This window comes from Halichoerus grypus, chromosome 4 (assembly GCF_964656455.1).
Source record: "Halichoerus grypus chromosome 4, mHalGry1.hap1.1, whole genome shotgun sequence".
NCBI classification, from domain to species: Eukaryota; Metazoa; Chordata; class Mammalia; order Carnivora; family Phocidae; genus Halichoerus; species Halichoerus grypus.
In genome coordinates this window covers 141,760,198-141,781,024 of record NC_135715.1, presented here as the reverse complement: position 1 = coordinate 141,781,024, position 20,827 = coordinate 141,760,198, and the positions used below count along the sequence as shown (strand labels likewise).

Here is a 20,827-nt window from a genome sequence, read left to right as displayed (position 1 = left end):
AAGAAAAAAATGGCTGAGCTTAGTTGACAGATGAATTGGCTAAGTATGTGGATGAAACCTGAAACCAGACAGCAGCTACAGTACAGCCTCCCTCTAGAATAGCCCTGAAGACAGGAGAGTGACAATCTTGCTACTGGGTAGAGCTTCAGGGGGTGCACCTGGTCATCCACTTTGTATGGGAAGGAAAGAGGCCTAATTGTCAGAGTATAAACAGACTAACAGGTAATGGCAAAAAGCTTGGCTGGCTGGTCAGAGGTCTGAAAGAAAGAGATTTTAAAAATTGCAGACAAGGAGATCTTAAAGGGTGAGAGGTATATGGATATGCATATTGTTGTGGGTAAAAAGTGTGAAGATCTTTTGAACACAATCAATGTCCACAAGAAAGCATACATTACAGAAGAAGCACTAAACAACCAAGTAAACAAAATTACTCAGCTTGTTGATGTTAGCCTTTGTTCGCGGCCACTCCAGTGCTGGCACATGGACACTTGAGTGAAATGGTCATGGTGACAAAAATGGAGTCTATGTATGGGGTCCATGAGTATGAAGCCCATTTACCATAGCTGACTTACCTACTGTCTCATTTCAAGTTCAACCTGCCAGCAAAAGAGAGCAATGTTGGGCTTCTAATGTCATCACTTCTTTAGGAGATCAAGTAGCCATTCCATGGCAAGTTGACTACACTGGAACCTTTCATCCTGGAAGGGGCTGCAGATCCATCCCATGGGAATAGATTACCTATACTGGGTATGTGTTTGCACTTCATGCCCACCAATCTTTATCCATCACCACTATTCGGAAACTTACACAATGCCTGATTCACAGATGTGGAATACAATACAATATAGCATCCAACTAGATAACACTTCACAGTAAAGGTAGTGTAGGAGGGTGCCTGTGACCATGGGTTCCACTAGTTATATTACATGCTGCATTTCCCAGAAGTTGGAAGTCTAATAGAGCACTGGTATGGCCTGCTAAGGGTAAAATTCAAGCACCTAATAGGAGACAATACTCTACAAGGAAGAGGTGCTGTTCCCCAGGATGCAGGAGACTTTGATATGGGTTAGAGTCCCCATTAGGAACAATACGTGGGTCCACAAGACAAGGGGTTAAAACAGGATTAGCCCCATTTACCATCATTTCCAGTGACCCATTCCTGCAATTCTGAGCTTTGTGGAATTAGAGGTCCTAGTCCCCAAAGGTGTTATATTCTTGTTAGAGGACACAGCAAGAGTCCCACTGAACGAAGTTTCATCTGCTGCACGGGCACTTTAGACTTCTTGAGTTCAGGGACAAGTAGGCAAAAAGAGGAGTCAACACCTTGGTAGGAGAAGCTAACTCTGATCAGCAGGAGAATGTAGGCTTGATGTTACATAACAGGAACAGGTAAGAAAATGTGTGGCACTCAGGTGATCCACTTGGGCATCTCTTTGTGCTACCTTGCCCAATAGTGACTATAAATGGGCAAGTGCAGCAACACCTGCATGAGAAGACAATTATTACTAGGGGCTCAAGTTTCTCAGGAACTAGGGTTTTCACACCACCAGTTTAACCACTCAGACCAGGAGAAGTGGTAGCTGAGAGGGAGAGGAATTTAGAATGAATAGTGGGAGAGAAAGGTTCAGCTGTGGCCCAAGACCAACTGCAAAGATGGGTACTGTAGTTTGTTCCACTAACTTTTGTTAAGTTTCTCTTCAGGAAGAGAGGCCACTGGAACCCCGTAGGAATTACTCCCTGAATGTATATACAGAGTGGATCTAAATAGTGCAAGGGGTGGACTGTGACAGACGAAGAGATAATCTACTCAGATACCTTTTCCAGAAAAGGCTCTTTGCTAGGAGTGTGGTTAGGTGACAACCTTCAACTGTTAACACTTCCAAGCACATTTCAGGTTTTGAATGGAGGCCACATTCTCCTTGAGGTGGCTCTAGCCAGTGAGTGAGCAGGACTGTGTTACAAGGGCCGAGCCATTTTATCACAGTGTGGGACTCTTCACCTTTGCTCTGGAGTTACCCATGCCCCATCCAATTTCCTCCCTCTTCCTTTTACCGTTTTACATTCCGAACCCTATATCACAGTTTGCTTCCTGAAAGAAGCAAATTCCAAACGACAAATCTAGTCTTTTCCAGCTCCATTTAGCTCCCCTAGCTTCAATTCTAACTTTCCTATTTCTATTGATAATTGTAGAGGTGGTATTGTGCTTTTTTTTTTTTCAGATATGAATACAAATGTTTACCAGATTCATCTCCTGTGCCCTGTATTGGTACAACTGAACTCTAGTCTCTTAAGTATTTAGAGACACCAAAATGTACTTTAACTATGGTCAAATATGTTAACTATGAAAAAGAATAGATAATACTGTTATGTAGTAGGAATTATGTCACATACATCAAATGTATCAGCTAATTCATTCTTAAAAGTATTCTATAAGGTAGGTATTAATTTTTTTCCCTAACAGAAAATGGGCACACAGTGTTGCCCCAGAAAAATCATCCAGGAGTACATCAATAGAAAGAGTTAAACATAAATAGGCCTGCTCCAGTACCTTTTTCTGTAATCGCTATACTCTTCTGCCTCAAAAAAAAAAAAAAAAAGAGGGGGTCATTAGCATGAGTACTCTAAAATTCTAATAGAGAAATGTTTGGAGAAACCAGGCCTGGTGTATAGAACGTTGGGGAACATAGAGATACAGTTGCTTTAGGAAAAGATAGTTTCCAAAACAGTAACAAGGAGTTGAACTTTTAGATTTTGTTACTATTGAAAAGTAAAGAAAACTATTTCACTGATTACCTCTGATCTCTGCACAGTCGGCTACTTCCAAATTGGCCAGCCAGTCTCCTTATCCTCAGGATGTCTTGCCAGCTGGTACCTTAAACTCAAACAGAGGCATCATCCTCTCTACAAAATTAGCTTCTCCTCATTACTTCACTTTATTTGTGGTCCCATTCCCGTAGGCTTGAAATCTTGGAACTTTATAGGTACTTAACGCTTCTAACATTTTTGCTTATAGAGATTCTTTATATAACTACTGAAGAGAGTCTGAAAAAGGTGTCTGCTCTTAAGATTTTCACGGAAAAGTGACTAGAAAGGTCTATTTTTTGCCAACTGCCAAGAAGGAGCTTTAGAGTAAATTTTGCCAGAGCCTCATCACTACCAGGTTTCAGACGAGCCTACTGGATGTCTCCGGCGCCTACCCAGAAGAACTACAATTCCCGTCGTACCTTGCGACCTTCTCAGTCTAAAAAAAAATTACAATTGTTCACGTCATTTCCGCCCTCACAGGCGGCGGATGCTGGACTTTGTAGTTTGAATTAACTTCCCTTTTGTCGCCGTCTTGGTAAAAGAAAATTAAAGCCAGACCAGCTGCTCTAAATTTGGTATTACGATAGGGCATTTGAAGTAAATTAATAGGATAACGTTTTAAAGTGAATTTAGCGTCAGGTTTTTATGTCTTTCACGTACCGCCTTCCTCGCACTGCCGGGTCGGGAAGGGGAAGTGACGCGCTTCCGGTGTAATGGCGGCGCGGTGTAGCTCCAGGTAATTACCGAACTCCGTAGACTCGCCTCAGGCAGCGAACCGGAGTGGGGGTGGCGGGTTGCCGGTCCGGGTGGGAATTGAAAGGGGACCAGGAGTGGGTCCCGGCTGGCTGGGACCGCCATGGGCAGCGCCGGGTTGTGCGTGGCTCTCCTCTGGGCGCCGGCCGGCCCGCGAGGCTGAGGTGTGAGAGCCGGTCGGGCGGAGGAGTCTGAGCGTGAACTCCGTCCCTGACTGCGCGGACGGACCCAGCTCCCTGGTGAGGTTCCTGGAGCTGTGTCGCCGTGGTGTGTTTGTTGCTGCAGTCTAGCGCGGCGCTGGGCCTCTTCTCCTGTCGGCACGGATCACTTAGAGCTTCTCCAGTCGTTTTGGGCTTCCTAAGGCCCCTTAGTGTCCGGATTCCAGGCCGTGGGAGTGGGATTAATGAACTGTAGTTAATTAGAAAGTAGCGGAAGTTCCACTCTTATGCCTCGTTCTAGCGTAATATACCTATGACAGCTTCTTTAAAATTTCATTAGTCGTTTCTTTTCCATCCATTTGCCCTGTAAATAAAGATGCTTTCTAGTGTTTACTCCTGGGACTCTTCGTTCCTCATTAAGTGAGCTCTTTGTCCCCTTTTATCGTTGATCTACTTCCAATAAGGTGATACTCCCCAACTTGGGCCTCCAGTGTGTCCAACTATCCAGCTCCGGATCCTACAATACACTTGTACATACTGGTCATAGTTAATTTCTCTGAGTCTAACTCCAATAATCGCTTTACTTATTTTACCTTAATCCTCACGACTTTTTGAGATAGAGAAGGAAACGATTTGAGAAAGGTTATTCCAGATACAAGAAATAAGGGATTGAAAGGATGGTCAGAATTCCCTTTACATTTTTAGGTGTCCCACAGACTAGCAATAGCAGAAAAACAAGCAAATTTGGCCTTCAGAAAACTAGTTAACCTGCCTCCTCCTTATCGTATTTAAGCTTGTTTTAGGATTGCCTGTGAACTTGGGGGTTAACCTCAATTATCGTCCTACTGTAGAAAAGCGAATTTAGATTTGGCATTAAAAGTGTGACTTTGTTCGCAGAAGCGTTGTGACAAGCAGCATCTGTAGGAGGAGGAGACCTACTTGTGTTGATGCTGGATGATGGACTAGTAAACCAAAGATTCGGCACGTACTAGGTCTGTCACTTGGGGCACGTTACCCATCATTTCTAGTCTCAGCTTCTTCACCTGAAAAATGTGAATGTTAATAATACCCAACTTCGTGAGTTGTTTTGAGGATAAAGGAAAATGATGGATATAAGGCACTATGCACAGTGCCTGACATACAATGTTAGCTATTACTGTTACTGCTGTGATATAGTTGATGAATTCTCTTGCCTCAGTTCTTTTCCTTTGGTTTTGAAGGTTGCCCTTCCACTTTTAAGTGCCCATGCCACTTTCATGGAGCATTTCCCACTTCATTTGGCTGGGGTCTGGTTTACTGTCCTCCCTGATGATTGCACATTGCCAGGTGATTTACATTAACTTGTTGTACCTGAGACCATCTAAGAGAGCACACAATTATAATGTTGGTACCCTAACTTAAACATTATTTTCTGTTTATTACCCACTTGTATCGAGACTGAATTTTGTACTACCTGGTATGTCCCTAACTTGGTATAAGTTAAGGCTGGCCTAGAGCTAGTTTAAAAGAGAGGTGGTTATTGGTAATATAGCAGATCCTACTGATGACTCCATGGGCTTCCTTGTTGCATTTCTCTACCATCTAAATTTGAAAATTTTAGCATGGGAAGGTGATAAAACAAAAAGGCCTCTGGCATATTAGTTTCAGCAAACTTCTGGACTTACTAAACGTGTAGCCTAAATATTTTATCAGTGTATACATTTCCCAAGTGAATTTTGGAAGAGATAATTCATTGCCTACAACAGAGTGCAAATTTTCAAAGCATTTTCTTAAAAAATAACACATCAGGAGAGGAAGCGATGGATTAAAGCAAGCCTTTGCTACAAAAAAATAACACATCAGGAGAGGAAGCGATGGATTAAAGCAAGCCTTTGCTATTTGTAGCCAAGTTCGTGAGTCTTTCCCCAGAGAACAGATACCAAAAGGATGGCATAAGCTGCCTTGGTCTGGAGACATTAGGGCTCCTGTGATTATAGAAGCTAATGGGAGCCAAATTATGCAAAGAGCCCAAATGTCCATTGATTGATGAATGGATAAAGAAGATGTGGTGTATATATTATATTGTGGTATATATATATATATATATTACTCATCCATCAAAAGGAATGAAATCTTGCCATTTGCAATGACCTGGATGGAGCTAGAGTGTATTGCGCTAAGCAAAATAAGTCAGTCAGAGAGGACGCCTGGGTGGCTCAGTTGGTTAAGCATCTGCCTTCGGCTCAGTTCATGATCCCAGGGTCCTGGGATTGAGTTCCATATCAGGCTCCTTACTCAGCAGGAAGCCTGCTTCTCCTTCTGCCTCTCCCCCCCTGCTCCTGCTCTCTCTTCCTCTGACAAATAAATAAATAAAATCTTTTTTTAAAAAAGAGAAAGACAAATACCATGATTTCACTCATAATTGGAATTTAAAAAACAAAACAGATGAACACAGGAGAAGGAAGGGAAAAATAAAATAAGATAAAAACAGAGAGGGAGACAAACCATAAGAGACTTAACTATAGGAAAAAACAGTGTTGCTAGGGGGGAGGTGGACAGGGGGATGGGCTAAATAGGTGATGGGCATTAAGGAGGGCACTTGTGATGAGCACTGGGTGTTATATGTAAGTGAAGAATCACTAAATTCTACTCTTGACTAACTTGAATTTAAATAAAAACTTGAAAGATAAAAAATAAAATTCATCTTGGGGGAAAAAATAGAAGCTAATGGGAGGTAGAAACTCAGTGAAGATTGATATTTTTCTTCACTTTGGGCCTAATTCAGATGGACCAGGATAGACAGAGTTTAGCACTTCCGGGTGAAAGGTCACCCTGTGAGTCCTTTCCTCAATTTTATCAAGACAATTTTATTCTACATTTGGTGACAAGTGCCTCAGTAATGGAATATAGTGCTGTGTGTCTGGGGGCTACTTCATAAATGTCTCAGTGGAGGCCACCACTTCCAAGTTCTCTTTAAAAACCCAGGTTGTGGTTTACTAAATGGCTCTTTAATTAATAATCGGGAAGGCCACTTTCAAAGCTGTGCTGTGAGTGTTGGCAGAATATATTCAACCTATATACTTATTTAGGCAAGCAGAGGAACACATTTTTGGGGAGGGGGAACAAAGTGGTATGTGTTTGAAGGCACGAAGTATATTCAATTATTAGATGTGGTTTTGTAAGTTGAAGTAACTACATCTTCATGTTCAGATTTCCCCTTGGAATGCCTTTAAAGGAACTGGTATTTTTTTCATCTCAATAGGGAAGTTTATTCAGGCAGCTCTCCAGGTTAACATGGGATGAAGACAAGGGATGACACTTGATAGTAGTGCTGTCTTGATGCAGTTGATGACAAACAGCTTGGGGGTTCCTAGAAGTCGGGGTTGATAAATGAGACAAGTCTGTTGTGATAGTCTTTGGTAAAACACCTGTCAAAATATTATTATAGGGAGTTCTTTGTAGGAAGAGATACGGATAATCATTAGAAGTCTACATGCCCCCCCCCCCCATATTTAATTTTAGAATTGGAACCTATAAAGTGGCAAGCACTGTCCTAGGTTCTTGATATATGGTAGTGACCAAGAACCTCAAGAATCCAGTGGTCTCATACAAGGTCTTTCATGCTTTAGCTTCTTGAATCTCATGTTCCATCTCATTTCTGCTCAATCTTCTGTATATACCCTGTACTCTGCTCAAACGGCTGAGAATCCCCTAAACTCTTTTATATCTGGAGTCTTTACACATGCGGATTTCATTGTCTGAATGACCTTTTTCTCCTTTCCATATGGGAAATTACCTTTTCCCCCTCTTCTACTTGTTCTTCGGAATTCAGCTTCTAGAACCACTTCTTTCTGTATGCCCCAGACCCACTTAGTTACACTTCCTCTTTTCCAGAAGTACTATGTCTATAACATTGCTACAGCACTTAGACTTTTCTTCTCTGCCTGAGGATAGGAACTTTCATCTCTCAGACATCAGTGCCTTGTGTGCAGCGTAATGTATGTATCACCTCACTATTCACAGACACTGCCTTTAATCTCTCTTCTTAATTTGTTTCCAAAGAATAGGGAATAAAGTAAAAAACCAGAAAGAAGAAGACTATGACCATACTTCTCTTTCTCTTAACCTTATACTTTCTTATTTTTTCTGTAAGTGCTTTACTGTACAACTTCTTAATGTAATTATCAGTTTTGGCTCCATCCTCATCGTTTTTTTAGTTCTGTTTACCTGTTTGTGTTGTACAAAGTTTCTCAATTATTTATGACCTCACAAAAGAGTCTCTTCTGTGCAAATTCAAACTTTAACGCAAAATGAAAAAGGAGGCATTCAGTGGGTGATAAGAAGCACTAGAGCTATTTCTTTACTACAAGGCTGTTCCTTTACTATTAAGTGGTGAGGGTTATGGTATAGATTTGAAATTTAAGGTTTTGTCTCTTCTTTGTGATGATGAAAATGGATGTAAATTTAGCTTAATCACTAGACCAAGAAAACCCATAATGATAATATTTGTTCAATGAATGAAGATGCTGGAGTTAATGAGGAAAGTTAAATCCTGTTGCCATGCAGTTGAATTATGAACCAAGGGGTATATGGGCAAGATGAGGTGGGCTTAGGAGGATGTAAATACAAGTGATTGAGGGTGCAGTAGTAGCAGAGATCTCCCTTAGGATTTGTTTTTATTCAGTAATTAGAGGAGTGCTACTGAACAACAATCATATGTAGAAACAGATTGTTAATAATTGAGCCATTGAGACAGAATTTCCATTTTAAAAACTTAGAAGGTAACTTGGAAAGCATGAAATAATTTTGAATATATTGTGGTGGGATGTGCTTTTAATTTAAGGACTAGGCTTCCCTATGGATAGCTTTGCAGATATTTAAAGGTACCTTTTGTCCTGTGTGGGTGGAATACAATGAAACCTGACCAATTAGACGTATACATAAGTAATTAATATTTTAGAGGCAAGTTGGAAAAGTTCTTATAACCTAGACATAAAGAAGACCTTGGGGGAATCTTATTAGAAAGGTCAAAAAATTTTTTGCCTTCCTCTAAAATGAAATTAAGGTTGTCTGATTATGGAAACTTTCGAAACTGAGCCTTCCCCCTACCTTCTTCTGTACACAATGGCAGAGAGAATAAGGAGATGGAGTAGATTTGATTCTATGTCCTATTTATAAACTTGAAGGTAGAATTATTAGGATTTGGTGACTAATTGGGAGGAAGGAAAAGGGAATTGTCACTTAGCTGGGTTGTAGGTAATATCTTAGAGGAAGAGGGGGGTTTGAGGAGAGGAGGAAATGATGAGTACCAGTTTGGACTTCCCTATTTCTGAGGGCCTTTGGGGCATCCACAGGGATTTTTTTCTATAAACATTTGGACATAAAGATTTGGAACTCTGTAGAGAAGATGAGGCTGAAGTAAAAGTCATTCTTGTAAATGTTAGTTGAAAGTGTGAGGATATAGATGGTCTTCCAGAGAGAATATGGAGAAAGAAGAGATAAAGACTATTCATTTGTTCATTTAACAAACATGTTTTGAGGGCTTTCTCTGTTGGGAGAATGGCAATGAACAAAACAGACGAAATGCATAAGCAAAGATTAAACTCTACAGGATAGTAAATGTTAGAGGGGTGGACAGGAGAAGAGAGACAAGGAAAACCAGGTAAACATGGTGTCCCTATAAGTTGAGATTCGAGAACTTCAAGAAGAGGGATTTAGCAGTACCAATTGCTAGACCAGTGGCAGGTAAAAGAAGGAAGTGGCCCCTGGATTTAGCAACAAGGAAGCCATTGTGTAACTTTAATAAGTACTGTGGAGTAGTGGGAGTAGAAAACCAAATTGTGGAGTGTAAGAGGGGTTAATGGAAGGTTAAGAATTGTAGGCATCAAGTGTAGACTCATCTATCAAAATAAGTGTTAATAAAAACTTGGCTATGTAAGGAAAGAGAATGGAACTTGAGAGGGAACAGGATAAAGGGAATTTGCCCCATAAATGTCATAATTTATGTTTAAGTGAATCAGTAAAGAAGTTCAATATGTAGAATTTTTCTTGAAAACCAACTGAATTGGAAATCAATACTATGAATCAAGAAAAAGTTGATAGAAATTTTGAAACAAAAAAAAATTGACAAATTGCTGCTCTTAAAGAACCTACATTCTGGTGAAAAGGAGCACATTAGAGGATCTTCCTATGTACCAACAAAAGAATTTTTTTTTTTTTTAAATTAAGTAGCGTACTGAAATGATCATATTACCTTTCATTTTATTTGGTTAAGTACAGACCATTATGGACCAGCTTCATGATACGGGGAAGTGAATGAAGGATAATAACTTCTCTCAGTTTATGAGTAATTTTTAGCATGGCTATTGATATCACTGAGTTCATTAAAATGTTAAGAACTTTTAGATTTTGTCATTTTTTTTTACTCATCTGAGTCTCACTGTCTTAAGATGTCCCCAAATTGGGCTGTCTCCCCTACACAGAGTCAGAAACTAATCAAAATCTTTTATATTTTGTTCATTCCTATACAAACAGTAATTCAGGTACTATCTAGATGCACAATTTTCATCCCTGTACTTGAACATGGGAATCTTCAGTCATTCAAATGGTTCTAAGTCAAAGAGCACGCCTGATGTATGCATTGACTAAGAAGCAAACAACAGGGAGTACAGGTCTCCAATTCTTTATTTGTAATTCTTGGAGCCAGAACTGTTTGACATTCAGAATTTTTCAGATTTTAAAGAAATACAATGTGTATATACTTATGAAGTAATCACTCTTTTGGGATCCAGGGTAACATCTTCTAATCAAACACATTAATATTTCTGCAGTGCATCAAATTAAGAGTCACCTTAAGTCTCAGGTTGGTGCCAAATGAGTTTCCCACGAGCTTAAGAAAAATCTTTGGAAGTTGTGCTAAGCATAGCATAATGTATAGAGTTGTCAAATCCCTATGTTGTACACCTGAAACTATAACATTGTGTGTCAACTATACTTCTATTTAAAAAAAAAAAAAGAAAGGTAAAGAAAAACCTTTGTGTTTTCAGAGCTTTTCAGATTTCATAATTGCAGATAAGGGATTGTTACCTGTACCTGGTGACTTTCTCAAAATGATAGTAGTGTTTGCGTGCTTTTATTTTCTTGAAATTGTAAAACTATGCTGAAATCAAATTACAACATCATTTTTCCTTATGTGACATATTATGGGGCATATTTCTCACTAATATGTGCACATTTTTATTTTTTATTTTTTTTTTTTTTTAAAGATTTTTTTTTTTTATTTATTTATTTCAGAGAGAGAGAATGAGAGACAGCATGAGAGGGAGGAAGGTCAGAGGGAGAAGCAGACTCCCTGCCGAGCAGGGAGCCCGATGCGGGACTCGATCCCGGGACTCCAGGACCATGACCTGAGCCGAAGGCAGTCGCTTAACCAACTGAGCCACCCAGGCGCCCTATGTGCACATTTTTAAAAATAGCAAGAAAAAAAGTAGGAAAGCTGTTTTCTTAAAAGATTTTTCCTTCAATACAGATATATAAAGGCCATAGCAATCTTGTCATAGTTATGACATATATAAGTTAAGAAATGTGGCCAATCTGTTTTTCATATCTGTTCCCTGAGAAGGAAGATCACCATGTGGAAGGGCCAACGGCTTGGGTCCTGTTTGGGGATTTTCTTGAGGATCCCATTACCACCTCCTTGCCCCCATTCAGTTTTGCATTTAGAACATATTTAAACTAGTTTTTCTTTTGAATATTGTTTAATATTATCATTTTCCCTGTTGAACAACTAAGTTTTTTTTTCTTTTTAAACTCTGTTACAATGGTTGAAGTTTGCCAGGTGTGCTGCTATGTAGAATGCAGAAGAGCAAACTAAAGGGAATCTACTTTGTTGATTCCCTTTTAATTTTTGATAGTAAGTTACGGCAAGTTCCTTTAACATTGGTTGAGGACACCTAAGGGAAAATGGTAGGAGTACTCAACCAAAGTCATTGAGTATGTTTTCATCTTCTGAATTTTTATGATAATTGCAGAATTTACAATTTCATAGTTTCCAGTTAACAGCCTAAAGTGCATCATACAAATGTTATTATTTTGCTTTCTGATGCTTGCTGAAACTGATAGGAAAATTATTTTTAAACTATATCTCCTTATTATAAAATACCCTCCTTGTTCAGGGGAGCAGGTGTGGTTTTGCTGAGTTGCTTTCTTGTGACAGGAGAGAGAAATTTAATAATTCATCATAAAATCCACACAGTGATACTAAGAAGAGCAGCGAGAGCTATAAACTCTAGATAAATTGCTCTCATTGCAGGAATTTCCAATTAGTCTAAGTATCAAGCATGCATATGTTGAACTGTCAGAATTTCCCTATGGGCATATTCTGTATAAATCTGGACGATGATAGGACTTTATGCATTTTTTGTTAGAACTGTAGTAGCAGTCTACTTTATAATATTGTCAATTTCACAGTTAGTTTTGAGACACGGAAATCTAACAGATTGTGTTTGATTGCCAGAAAATTATTTGGTGATGATGGTTGAAGGATAGAAAGAGAAAGACAATACACACTGATCAGAAAGAAAACTCACTAAGTTTAGATAAATAAGGTAATTTGAAGTAAAGTACACAGAAAATTGCTGTGTGTATGTATGTGTAGATAAGTTGAGAAGAGAAGCCAGGCTTCAGAATCAAGAAGGATAGCCAAGGAAAATGTTAAATTTTGCATAATAGAGTTAAGTGACTTATTTGCTTATAGAGTGAATTCTAGCTATGCTGATTAAATAAAGGGAACCTTTAAAATATTATTTCATATGTTTAAAAAGATGTAGGTAGGGCCTCATATCAACACCTTTGCTATCTGGAACTTTGGAAGAATGGATCAGTTTAGGATAGGAAGATTTTCTGAATAGTAGAGACTATATCTGTTTACATTTTATAGTTTACTAATTTGGTATCAATATATTAATGTTATCATTTTCATTGGGATGCAATATCATTTTCATTGGGTTTTGGCATCAGAAAAACCTTTTGATTTTAGCTCTGCCATTTACTAGCTATAATTTACTTGGACACATTGCTTCAACTCTTTGAACCTCAGTTCTCCCATTGAAAAAGAAGGTTAAAAAAAATAAAGCAAGGTAATTATGAGGATTGAATAAGAAGATATAAATGAAATGCTTAGTGTTGTATCTTTGTGGCTGCGCTAATTTATCATACTTTATTGTTGCTGTTATTATCTTAATTTAAATTACACATTTCAGACTTCTAAAACGGGAAGTATATGTAGTTAATTGGTTAATCTCTGGATATCTCAGGAACCTCATTGTAATGTGCTATAGACTCTATTAGTGTCAATGGTAAATTAGTTTGTTGAAGAGCTACTGTGTACATTGACGGTTCTCCTATTGGCTGGTTTTGAACAGTAATGTTGAACATTCACCACTGCACATCAGCTTTGGGACACTCACCATTATATTATTTTAAAATGACTTCTATATCAATGGAAAACATGTTTATATAGTTGAGGAAAATACTTAAAAAATTTTTTTAAGATTTATTTACAGAGTACCCACGCATGAGAGTGGGGGAGGGGCAGAGGGAGAGACTCTTCAAGCCAGACACTCCCTGAGCAGGGAGCCTCCATCTTACAACCTGAGCCAAAACCAAGAGCCATGTGCTTAACTGACTGAGCTACCCAGGCGCTCCAGAAATTACTTTTTAAAAGTTTGTGTATTATTGGCATTAGAGCTGAAAGTATCTCCATTATCAACTTGGGCACAGTATTTAGGTAACAGGTGATTTTGAAATGAGTCTTATTTCAGGTACATACTAAGATAAGTTTTCTTGAATAGAAAATATGTAATAAGGATTTAAGTAATTCCAGGAGTCCATATCCCACCCTATCTTATTCTTCCCCAAAAAACCATGATGTGAATATGCTAATAATATCAGCAGGTTCACAATCGAACTAGATTAGAAAATGTTCTCTTCCAATAATTCATCCTTTTTGCAGAAATAAGAACTTCAGCCCACCTCCATTTTAGAAGGAAAGTTGGGTAGAGTTTATTAGTCAATTGAATTTGTACTGAATTCAATTTAGTAACATGGGTTCTACTACATAAATATATCCCATTTTAGAGAAGGGAAATTGTTCAACTCAGGATCTAAACAAGGGCCGCACATTACATTGAATCTGTTAAATCACTTTTATTCTATAATAACTATCCTGCTTTTTTACTTTTTTTTCTTCTTTTGTCCCCCGTGGCATTGAATTGTTTGAGAAACTGGGTCATTTGTCATATATGTTAAAGCTCACCAGTGAGTAATCACCAATATCATACCTAATTAGTAATCAAAGTCAAGTTTATTAATTTGCTGCAGCAAGGGAGACAACATACTCTGAGGGGCCGTGGGGTATCTCATTAAGAGGGTTTAAGAAGGGTACTTACAGACTTTGTGAGAGTAGGGGTAGTTATCAGATGGTCTTGTCAGGGATTAAGCAGAAATTGTAAACTAGTGAGTTGCTAGAGCAGTAGATGGTCATACCTTTAGAACATACAGGTCCTTGCAGACATAATTTTGTGGTCTTACTTTGGAACAGATGGGTCTAAAGTAACTAGAAATAAGAATTTGACCATAGCTAATCCAGGATAAGTATATCGTGACTTAAACTGGCATGATATTTCTGTTTTGCAAATTAGTGGAATCCATTTTACAAGTAGTAAGGTTTATATTTCATTTGTCAGTTCTCTCTTCATAGCTGTCATCGGGGTTATTTTTAAATTCTATTAGTACCCCTGGTTACTCAGCCTAAGCTGCAGAATAGACCATTATCTTCTGGGAATGCCTACACTGTTGTTCAGTGGGTCATGATTGTATCAAGTTTGTGATTGTCATAATATCTCTAGTACCAGATTTTCTTGCTGTTTATGTTAAATGATCAATGGCGTCATGGTGGCTGCACTGCATTTAAGACTCTAGAGATCCCACCTTGGTGATTGCAACATAGACAAACTCTAGGACCAGGATTATTATATTATCCCTTATTTCCCATAATCTGAACCTTTCTTAGAAAATAACCAAGTGACTTTTCCTGTAAATTGGGTATGAGTTATTTTGCTTTGTCAGTATCTGAAGAATTAACACCATATCTAGAGATTGTCAAGGACAAGGATCTTGAAGTACCATGACTAAAAGGCCTAAATGTCTAGTAATCATTTAGAAGTATGCTGTCCAATATGTGTAAACTTTGATTTTCTCAAATCCCCTAGGCACATTTGAAGTGCTCAATAGCCACATGTGGCCAGTAGCTGCTGTGTTAATGAAGTAGCTACTGACGGTGCAGAATATGAACCTTTCCATCAATGCAGAAAGTTCCATTATACAGATTTAGAAGCATCAACCAGCAGAGAGGGAAAAAATAAATAACCAAGAGGATAAAAAACAAAAATATGCAAAGAAGTAGCATTTCTAGCATCAGGGGAAGGAGAGCCTTATTCTGATAGCCTTGAACAGAAGCAGTTTCCAGTGATTTCTGCTTCTGGACCCAAAAAGTCCTGGAAATCAGTCACAGGTGATGTGTGGTGGTGATCATGGCAGCAGTATCCATCAGGTTATTTCCTGTAAATTAGTGAACAGTACTGAGTAGAGTCTTTCACACAGATTTCTTTTGATGTTCCTTCTGTACAATTCAATTCTTTAATTGGTTAGAGAAGGAGTGTTTAGTTGAAAGTAGGGAAGCAGAAACTCCTGTGGACAGTGACTCTGATTAATTTATATGATAATATTAGAATAGAAGGGAGTGGAATCCTCCATGGAGGTATAATATAGTATCAATTTTATAATGACTTAGTCACTGATTATCCTGGATGTAAGAACAAATTAAGGACACTGACAACTCTCTAGGCTTTTAATTTTTCCCTAAAGTATATTCCAGATCTCATTAATTAGCATATTTAAACCTATAGGCAAAAATTTTTTTACAAAAATTATTTCAGTCCTTGTATATGAATATATATGAAATTTGTATCTGGTTTACCTAGGGAGGCAGTTAATGTAGGTTTTTTTCTCTTTTCCTATCTCAATTTTTCATGTCTTACATTCATTTTAAGAATAATAAAAGCATTTTATAAACATATTTTGTCATCTGGATGACTCCATTTCACTGCTTAAAATTGTGCTTGTGCCCATGTTGCAGTAGGTAATGTTAATTATTACGGCATATATGTTAAACTCCCAATGAACCTGTGCTGTGGCAGTCATTACATAACCAGTGAGAATTTTCTCCCTATGAATTGTGCCCAGAATTTCTCAGATTTAAAAATCACTGATACTGATACTCTTTTGCATGCATATATATGCTTCTTACCAGTGAGTTAGTATGGATTAATACATTTGGAATACAATTTGGAATGTATGTGTCCCTTTCCAAATGATTTATGACTACGTACTTCACTATAAAGGAGGTAGGCTATGAAGTCTCCATATTTTATCTAAGTAGTTCATGGTTTACAACAAACTGAGAACCAAGATTTCTCATCCAAAATTGGAAAGCTGAGGAAACCTGGGGAAATACCTTGGGGATGCTTTCATAGAACCAGCATGCCTAGGCCTCCCCATTGCCCCCCGCCACACACACACACACCTGATGTAGTAAGTCAGGTGGGCCCCCATATAGGTACTAGTACTTCTATTATACAATATTCATAATTTAATATAACATAATGACTTAGGAAACCAGCTTTACATTAAATAATGATTTGAAACTTGCATGTAAAAAAAAAAAAAAGCCCAACAGCCACTTTGCTTGAGCAGCTTAGTGCTTTGCTTATCAATATAGATTTACTTTTTGTAACTAGGATATAAGCTCCATGTGGGCAGGGGATTTTGTTATGGTTGTTCACTGCTGTCTACCCACTACCTAGAAAGATGCCTGGCAAAATAATAGAAATGTAGTAAATATTATTTGTTGTTGAATGAGTGTATATGTAAATAATACTGTGTGATAAAGGTGATAAGGATTTGTTAGCAATGATATGCAGGTTGTGCTGGTAGGGGTAAAAAAAATAACCCTTACCTTTAGGCAAAAGTTACTTGAGTAAAATTTTGAATTTTATGGCTCTATACATTTATAGCCATAAAAACAGGACCTTTGAAAATAGTCATGTAAAAAAAAGAAGAGTCATGTGATTTGTAGATTATGGCACAAAGTCAGCTTGTTGAGAAGGCATGTGGGGCCTAAAACCCATCCAAGACAAGATCTGTGCCTTCAGGGTTGCATCCATCTGAGGGGAGGGAGAACTTAGCTTCTCTTTTTAGACATGTTTGTCCATTAATATTTGATATAATTAGCAGTTAGATTAAGTCTGCCATCTTTTTTTTATTTGTCCCTCCTGTTTTTTGTTCCTTCGTTCTTTCTATCCTGTCCTTTTAAATTATTTAAATATCTTTTTAAATTCCATTTTAATTTATTTACAGACTTTTTAGCTATATTTTTTACATTACTTTTTTAGTCATTGCTCTAGGGAACACGATATATATCCTTAACTTTCCACAAGTTTCTTGGAGTTGATATTACTACCACTTCACAAAAAATAGAAACCCTAGAACATGTAGGTCTGTTTTACCTCCTCCTCCTATATGCTACATATCACATATACCCCATCTACATACGCTATAACCCCTCAAGATGTTAATTTTTGCTTTAAGTAGACCGATGTATTTTAAGTGAAGGAAAAAGTAGCCTTTTATACTTCCTGAGAAAGTTACCCATTTCCAGTGTTCTTCATTCCTTTTTCAAATCTCCATCTGGTATCACTTCCCTACAGCCTGAGAACTCTAGCATTTTTTGTAGTACAGGTCTGCTAGTGATACATTCTCTTACTCTTCGTTTTCTTTGGTTTAATTAGTAAATGTCTTTATTTTCATTCTTAAGATTTATTTTTGCTGGAATTCTGGGTTAGCAGTTTTTTATCTTTCAGCACTTTTAAGATTGTTTGTCTTCTGGTCTCCTTAGTTTCTGATGAGAAGTCAGCAGTAATTTGAACGGTTATTTCCCTGTATGTACAATGTATTGTTTTTCCCCTTTTGCCGCTCTCAGGATTTTCCCTTTATCTTTGATTTTCAGCAATTTGACTGTTGACTGTTATCCATGACTATGTGCGTAGACGTGGTTTTCTTTGTATTTGTCCTACCTAGGATTCCTTGAGCTTCATGAATCTGTAAATTTATGCCTTTTGCCAAATATTGGAGAAATTTGGCTATTTCTTGAAATATTTTTTTTATTGCATTTTTTCTCTCTTCCCTTCTTGGACTTTGATTACACAGATATTAGGTCCTTTGATATTGTGCCACATGTCCCTGATAATTGTTCATTAAATTTTTTTTGTCTGTTTTTAGATTGGTTAATTTCTTTTGATCTTACTTCACGTTCATTGAGTTTCTTTTATCTCCATTTTGCTTTAAGTCTAACCAGTGAATTTTTCACTTCATATGTTTTTCAGTTCTAGAAATTCAGTTTGGTTCTGTTTTCTTTTTCTTTTTGTTTCCTTTTGTTTTGTTTTTGCTGAACTTTCCTGTTTTTATTCCTTGCAAGCATGTTTTCCTTTGCACATTTGAATAACCTTTAAAAACCTTATATTGCCAATTCCAACATCTGGGTCATCTCAGTGTTGGTCTCCTTTGATTGTCTTTTTTCTTAAGCTTGGACCACAGTTTTCTGATAAGTTATTTTTAATTGTATCCTGGACATAGTTACTGGTATGTTCTTAAGACTATAGATTCTGTTACATTCCTCTGAGGAGTGGTGACTTTTTAGGCAATTAACTTGATTAGACTTAAATTGTAAGTTCTCCTGGTGGCTGTTCATATCACAGTTCACTTCTTTGATCCTTAGCAGTACTCTGTTTTGTACATGTGTTGGTTCAGAGGTGGTCAGAGATTTGGGCACAGGGGGCTCCTCTCCTCTGGCTCTCTCCCTCTGGGAGTCCCCTAGAGGCATGTTAGTCTAACTGCAGCTACAAATACAGAAGTGGTAATGTGCTTTACATTGCAATTATCTTTTATAGATTAAGTTTATAAATAATCTCATATATTCATATAATGCGCTTTTAAGAACTTTGATGCCATGTTAACCACTGTAATAGAAACTTTTCTTGACCTAGTGATTTGGGTACTTCCCTATCTGCATTAAATGATAGTAGCTCTATGTCACTTTATAGTGTCAAGATTATTTGTGTATGTGGTCTACTGGAAAGAAAATTGGGTATCCTTAGGCTAAGTTTCTGGTAGTATAGTTTAGGACATTGAAATGACTTATCTGGCCTTCAATATTTTTATCTTTAAAAAGGAATTGAACTAGATAATCTATAATCCTTTCTGGCATTCAAATATAAAAATTTTCCTAGTTGTATTCAGTTATTTTGGTACTGGGCACAGTTCTTTCTGTATATTCTCTACCTCTTTTAATTCTCTTATTTTCTTCTATTTCATTTGATTTTTGTGATTTCATTACCTTACACCAAACCATAAACCACTTAGATATGTAATTATTAGAATTAAGTACTCAAGTGGTAGTTCTGTGTTGACATAAGTAGCAATTCAGCATTTTTCAAAAATTCCTAAAATGTAATTAACAGGTGGATATTGAAAAAATTTTTATTTTAGCATTTAATGTTGGTTACTAGGTTTATTCTGAGCCAAATAACTTAGTTCTCACCCCTGCATATATCTGAAGTCATGTGCCTTTGACAGATTACGTTAAAATTTAATTATTTTAATTTAACACCTTATTTTTTACGCAGAGCATATTTATTTCTGAGTGATCATTATTATAAGAACATTGGATAAATCATTCTTAGTTTATATAGAAACATGGGATATTTTACACTCAGTTTATATAGACTTTATTTTATATAATTATTTCTTCTGTTCACTTGCTTTTTATAATATCACAGTACTGTTTTATGATGTATGTTTAGGTGTCCCTCACTGAAAACAATTTGAATAAAGTTATCTGACATCAGTTATTAAATTAATTTTTGTTCCTCTCAGTTATTAGACTAAAATACCTTATGGTGCTTAATAAGCCCTTATTATTTGCTCTCTTATTCAGAGTCTTTTCTATGAATGTGTTCTTTTTATACATTGTTATGTGGAACTGTTTAAGGAATTTTTGAATTTTTATTTAATTATTGATTATATATCTGTGCCTACTGATTAAGAAAAATAAGATGGTCAAATGTTCATTGTGTGTAAATAATGTGTTGTTATTTCACATACATTTTATCAGTGTTAACAGAGCTTTCTTTGATATATCTTTCAGGTGACATTTGCAGACAGAAAAAGTAAACTGTCAAGGAATTCATACGATTTGGTACCTGTTATTTGGACCAACTTAAGGAGTCTTTAATTTATCAGATCAACTGGCAACAGAAAATGAAAAGTAGTGTGGCACAGATAAAAGTAAGTGTTTGAAATTTATAGTGAAGAACATAAACTTGTACCTGTCCTTTAATCAAAAAATGCATTTATAGAATTAGGACATTAGAACCAGACAGTAGAGTGGCATCATACACATATCTAACTTACACAATTTCAAGTGTAGCTATGTGATCAGATAGAAGCAATAGTGTGCAAGAGGGCAAGTGAGAGAACGTGCAAGATGTATGTATGTGTGTCCATGTACATGTATGCACATATGTGTATCATTGCCTGCCCAAATCAAGAAAGTGCATGTGAGTGAGCACATGCAAAAGAAGAATAATTAACAGGGCAAGGAATTCCACCATTCTTCTTAAAGAGCATACTTCCCTGAATGAGCGTGAAGTGGGAGACAGGCATCTCCTTCCTCAGTTTTTTGTTTTTTTTTAAGATTTTATTTTATTTATTTGAGAGAGAGAAAGAGAGCACAAGAGGGTGTAGGGTCAGAGGGAGAAGCAGACTCCCCGCTGAGCAGGGAGCCCGATGCGGGACTCGATCCCAGGACTCTGGGATCATGACCTGAGCCGAAGGCAGTCGCTTAACCAACTGAGCCACCCAGGCGCCCTCTCCTTCCTCAGTTAATCATAGTTCCTGCATGTCTTTTTACAAGGGAGCCTTTTATTGCATTTCATGTGCATAAACAAGCTCTTTAT

General features: G+C 37.4%; 1 protein-coding gene across 4 annotated transcripts in view; it reads left to right on the top strand.

Annotated features, from left to right (window-relative positions):
* The first annotated feature begins 3,413 nt into the window (after positions 1-3,413).
* CWC22 (CWC22 spliceosome associated protein) overlaps positions 3,414-20,827 on the top strand; it is a 64,294-nt gene continuing 46,880 nt past the window's right edge. The window contains exons 1-3 of one of the 4 annotated variants that reach the window (XM_036071548.2): positions 3,509-3,541; positions 4,614-4,708; positions 20,017-20,156. In XM_036071548.2, the coding sequence (XP_035927441.1) occupies positions 20,130-20,156 (27 nt within the window). In that variant the 5' untranslated portion in view covers positions 3,509-3,541; positions 4,614-4,708; positions 20,017-20,129. Of the gene's footprint in view, positions 3,542-3,608; positions 3,798-4,613; positions 4,709-20,016; positions 20,157-20,827 lie in introns of those variants that run through there. The other 3 variants (XM_078071057.1, XM_036071545.2, XM_078071058.1) reach the window with 3 other exon arrangements.